This window comes from Colobus angolensis, unplaced genomic scaffold (genome assembly GCF_000951035.1).
Source record: "Colobus angolensis palliatus isolate OR3802 unplaced genomic scaffold, Cang.pa_1.0 Scaffold716, whole genome shotgun sequence".
NCBI classification, from domain to species: Eukaryota; Metazoa; Chordata; class Mammalia; order Primates; family Cercopithecidae; genus Colobus; species Colobus angolensis.
This window is the reverse complement of record NW_012120888.1, coordinates 8,717-12,992: the sequence shown is the minus strand read 5'-3', so window position 1 is coordinate 12,992 and position 4,276 is coordinate 8,717. Positions and strand designations below refer to the sequence as shown.

Here is a 4,276-nt window from a genome sequence, read left to right as displayed (position 1 = left end):
CAGCTCAATTTCCTGACCTCTCTACATGACCTTTGGAGTGAGGTTGTCCCATTACCCCATCTAGAACTCCACACATTAGGTTGGGTGCAGTGGCTCACATCTATAATCCCAGCACTTTGGGAGACTGAGGTGGGAGGATTGCTTGAGATCAGGAGGTTGAGACCAGCCACAGCAACATAGCAAGACCCCATCTCTACAAAAAATTAAAAAATTCGCTGGGTGTGGTGGTGCGCACCTGTAATTCCAGCTACTGGGGAGGCTGAGGTGGGAGGATCACTTGAGCCCAGGAGTTTGAAGCTGCAGTGAGTCTTGTTCACACCACTGCACTCCAGCCTGGGCAACAGAGTGAGATCCTATCTCAAAACAACAGACTCTACACATCACCTAGTCAGAGGCTCCTTCTTCCCAACAGTGAAGGGGGTTTTACCCTAAAGAGTCTGCTACCTTTGCTCTTTTCCCTGCTATACCCCTTTGGTGGACAAGGCCTCCACACCTACCGCCTCATTGGTTTCAGTTTGGTTGCTAGTCAATTTCTGGTATATAAGTCTCGGTTTCTTTTCAACATTCATAAGCTTAGTGCTCCTAAAGGCAACCTCGGCTGAAGAGGATGAGGCAGACGAGCAGAAAGAGTAGTCACAATGCAGAGAAAGGAGGTCCAACAAGAAAGGACTGGATAAATAAATAATGGTGCATGCATTTGATGAATTCTGGAGCAATCATGAAAAATAATGCTGTGTGTAAATATTTAATGCCATGGAAATGTCATTAAGTTTTTAAAAGTAGATTATAAACTTATCTTCATAAGCATAAACTAAAATAAGATTAAACTAAAAATATTTTTATGAAAACAAATATATGTACAATAAATATTTATTTCTAGAAGAGAAAACAACAAAATATTTGTTGATAGTGAGAAATCATGTGGTTTTTAATTTTATTACCTGTATTGTCTATGATTTCTAAACTGTAGAATAATATGTATTAATTTTATAAATAGGAAAATAGCTGTGTTTACAAGTGAGAGAGCTGTGTTTACAAGTGAGAGAGCTGTGTTTACAAGGCTGAGAGAAAGAGAGAAAAGAGAAATAGTTCTTAATCCCAAACCAACAACCCTGGCTTGGAGGAAACTTCTCCCAAGCAGGATAGTCAGATCACAGAATTAGGAGAACTGAAGATCCAGGGGTGAGGGGGAGCTTATAAATCCTTACCTTCTCTTTCTTCCTGGTACCCGAGCCTCTGCCTCTACCCAATTCCACTGGGATGGGGAACTTGATAGACTATGAGGGCCTGGTTTGAAGGATCCAGGCTCATGTCTTCTAAGCCTTCCAAAGCCTAGAGCAGTGTGGGTTACCAGCACAGTCCAGGCCTTAAGTCCACAGCCTCTGCCCCATGCAACTCTGCTCATTTGGCCCTGGTGTGTGGGACATTGTGGTCTTCCCCTTAATCCCACTGTAGAGAAGGAATCTCCCATGGCTAAAGTGAGGCGGTTGGGGGACTGGGTAGCCTGGATTAGCCACAGGCTGGGGCATGGTAACAGCCAGGACCCAGAACTCTTAGAGCTTTGCATAGGGTATGAAGAACAGTAATAAACATGGTCATGGTGATTAGGCAGAGGGAGGTGGGGAGGGTCCCTCCAAAGGCCCAAGGCTGTCCATGCCCCACTGGGAGGTCTGACTTGGGCATGCCACTTACTCACAGAGCGATCCCATAAGGCTGTTGATGTCATTGAGCTCTAAAGTCTCCTTGAGGCAATTAGATAACTCTTAGCTTCACTGCTCATGACTGGAAGATCTTCAAGAATGTGCTGTTGGCTGAGCATGGTGGCTCATGCCTGTAATCCCAGCACTTTGGGAGGCCAAGGTGGGTGGATCACAAGGTCAGGAGTTCAAGACCAGCCTGGCCAAGATGGTGAAACCCCGTCTCTACTAAAAATATAAAAATTAGTCAGGCGTGGTAGTGGGCACCTGTAATCCCAGCTACTCAGGAGGCCGAGGTAGAGAATTGCTTCAACCTGTGACGCGGAGGTTGCAGTGAGCTGAGATCGCACTACTACATTCCAGCCTGGGTCTCAAAAAAAAAATTGCTGTAGGCTGGGCATGATGGCTCACAACTGTAATCCCAACACATTGGAAGGCCCAGGTGAGACAATCATTTGAGGCCAGGAGTTTGAGACTAGCCTGGGCAACATGGTGAAACCCTATCTCTATAAAAAAAAAACAAGCGAAACAAAACAAAAATTAGCCAGGCATGGTGGTACATGCCTGTAGTCCCAGCTACTCGTGAGGCTGAGGTGGGAGGATCACTTGAGCCCAGGAGGTCAAGGTTGCAGTGAGCCATGATCATGCCACTGCACTCCAGCCTGGACAACAGCATGAGACACTGTCTCAAAGAGAAATAGAAAGTGCTGATTCATCTGTCAAGGTGGGAAACACATTTCCACAGCAATGCAGTGCTGAGAAAGACACTTCCTATAGCCCCAGGCCTAGGACACTGGGGAATTGGCCCTGGCAGCCTACCTCCTATAGGGCTTCTCCCCCAGTTCAGGTCATCCTGGTGGGTATGGGAGGCCAATTTGTCCCCTCCATGCTTGCTAACCTCCCTTGCATCCCACTGCTCCCAGATAACTGGAAGGAAGGTTTGCTGAAACTCATCAGTCCTGAGGAACTGCCTGCCCAGTTTGGAGGCACCCTGACTGACCCAGATGGAAACCCCAAATGTTTAACCAAGGTACAAAGAGCCCTTCCTGGGACAAGAGAGGTTCAAGAATTAAGTTGGGTTCCCTTTCCACCCAGTCATTCATCCACAATTACCTGTAGAGAGACCCCAAGAACTGGGTGTTAAGCTAGTCAATACAACCCTCGCCCTTACAGAGCTCTCAGCAGCTGTAAAGGCAAACAAGAAATGGGAGAATTGGCCGGGCACGGTGGCTCAAGCCTGTAATCCCAGCACTTTGGGAGGCCGAGACGGGCGGATCACGAGGTCAGGAGATCAAGACCATCCTGGCTAACACGGTGAAACCCCGTCTCTACTAAAAAATACAAAAAACTAGCCGGGCGAGGTGGCGGGCGCCTGTAGTCCCAGCTACTTGGGAGGCTGAGGCAGGAGAATGGCGTAAACCCGGGAGGCGGAGCCTGCAGTGAGCTGAGATCCGGCCACGGCACTCCAGGCCAGGCGACAGAGCGAGACTCCGTCTCAAAAAAAAAAAAAAAAAGAAATGGGAGAATTTTAACCCAGAGAGATGAGCTGGAAGGGGAAGCTCCCAGCAGAAGCACTGACCCAGCTTGGATGGTCAAAGAAGACTTGAGGAAGGGGGAGAGTGGGGCTAGGATGAAGAGGATACTTCCAGGAGGTGGTGAAAGTGTCTCAGGCAGGAGAAACGTGAACAACGGCCAGGAGAGGGGAGTGAGCCCGTCTCATCCCATATCCGCAGATCAACTATGGTGGGGAGATCCCCAAGTCCATGTACGTGCGGGACCAGGTGAAGACTCAGTACGAGCACTCGGTGCAAATCAACCGCGGCTCGTCACACCAAGTGGAATACGAGATCCTGTTTCCAGGCTGCGTCCTCAGGTAGGGACAGGCCCTAACCCCTCAGAGACCCATCAGGCTGGGCAGCAACCTGTCTCCTCCTCCTCCCCCTGACAGGTGGCAGTTCTCATCTGATGGTGCGGACATCGGCTTCGGAGTTTTCCTGAAGACCAAGATGGGGGAGCGACAGAGGGCAGGAGAGATGACAGAGGTTCTACCCAGCCAGCGCTACAACGCCCACATGGTGCCCGAGGATGGGAGCCTCACCTGCTCAGAGGCCGGCGTCTGTAAGTCTGCCCCAGCTGAGACCTGGCTCTGAAAGGCTAGAGCCACCTGTCCCATGCTTTAGAGAAGGAAACAGAGGGGCAGTGACACCCCTCCCCCATTCAGGGACACACAGCCTAGGTTAGCACCGTTCATTCATACAGTCGCTCACTCAGTCCATATTCATGAGCACCTACTGTGCACCAGGAGCCAGAGATGCACAGGCCCTGCAGGGATTGGGGGCACCTGGACTGCAGAATAGAGACAACAAGTGATTGAGTAGTTTTCCACATGAGGAAACCGAGGCTCTGAAAAATAAATCAACTTGTGCAGAGCCGCAAAGCTGTGTGGTTCCAGGGTCCCGCCCCAGCCTCCAGGTAGCTGCATAGTCCTGGGCAAAAGTCTGACCAATCGGGGAACGACTCTTGGTTTGCTCACCTGTGAGCCAGGAGCTACAATGCCTGCTTTTTCTTTTTCTTTCTTT

At 49.6% G+C, this 4,276-nt stretch overlaps 1 protein-coding gene across 1 annotated transcript in view; it reads left to right on the top strand.

Moving 5' to 3' along the window:
• The window catches only part of LOC105501469 (SEC14-like protein 3), a 10,217-nt gene that overhangs the window by 5,064 nt on the left and 877 nt on the right, over positions 1-4,276 (top strand). Inside the window, exons 6-8 of the mRNA XM_011927443.1 lie at positions 2,621-2,727; positions 3,431-3,570; positions 3,646-3,815. Of these exons, the coding sequence (XP_011782833.1) occupies positions 2,621-2,727; positions 3,431-3,570; positions 3,646-3,815 (417 nt within the window). The remainder of the gene's footprint in view (positions 1-2,620; positions 2,728-3,430; positions 3,571-3,645; positions 3,816-4,276) is intronic.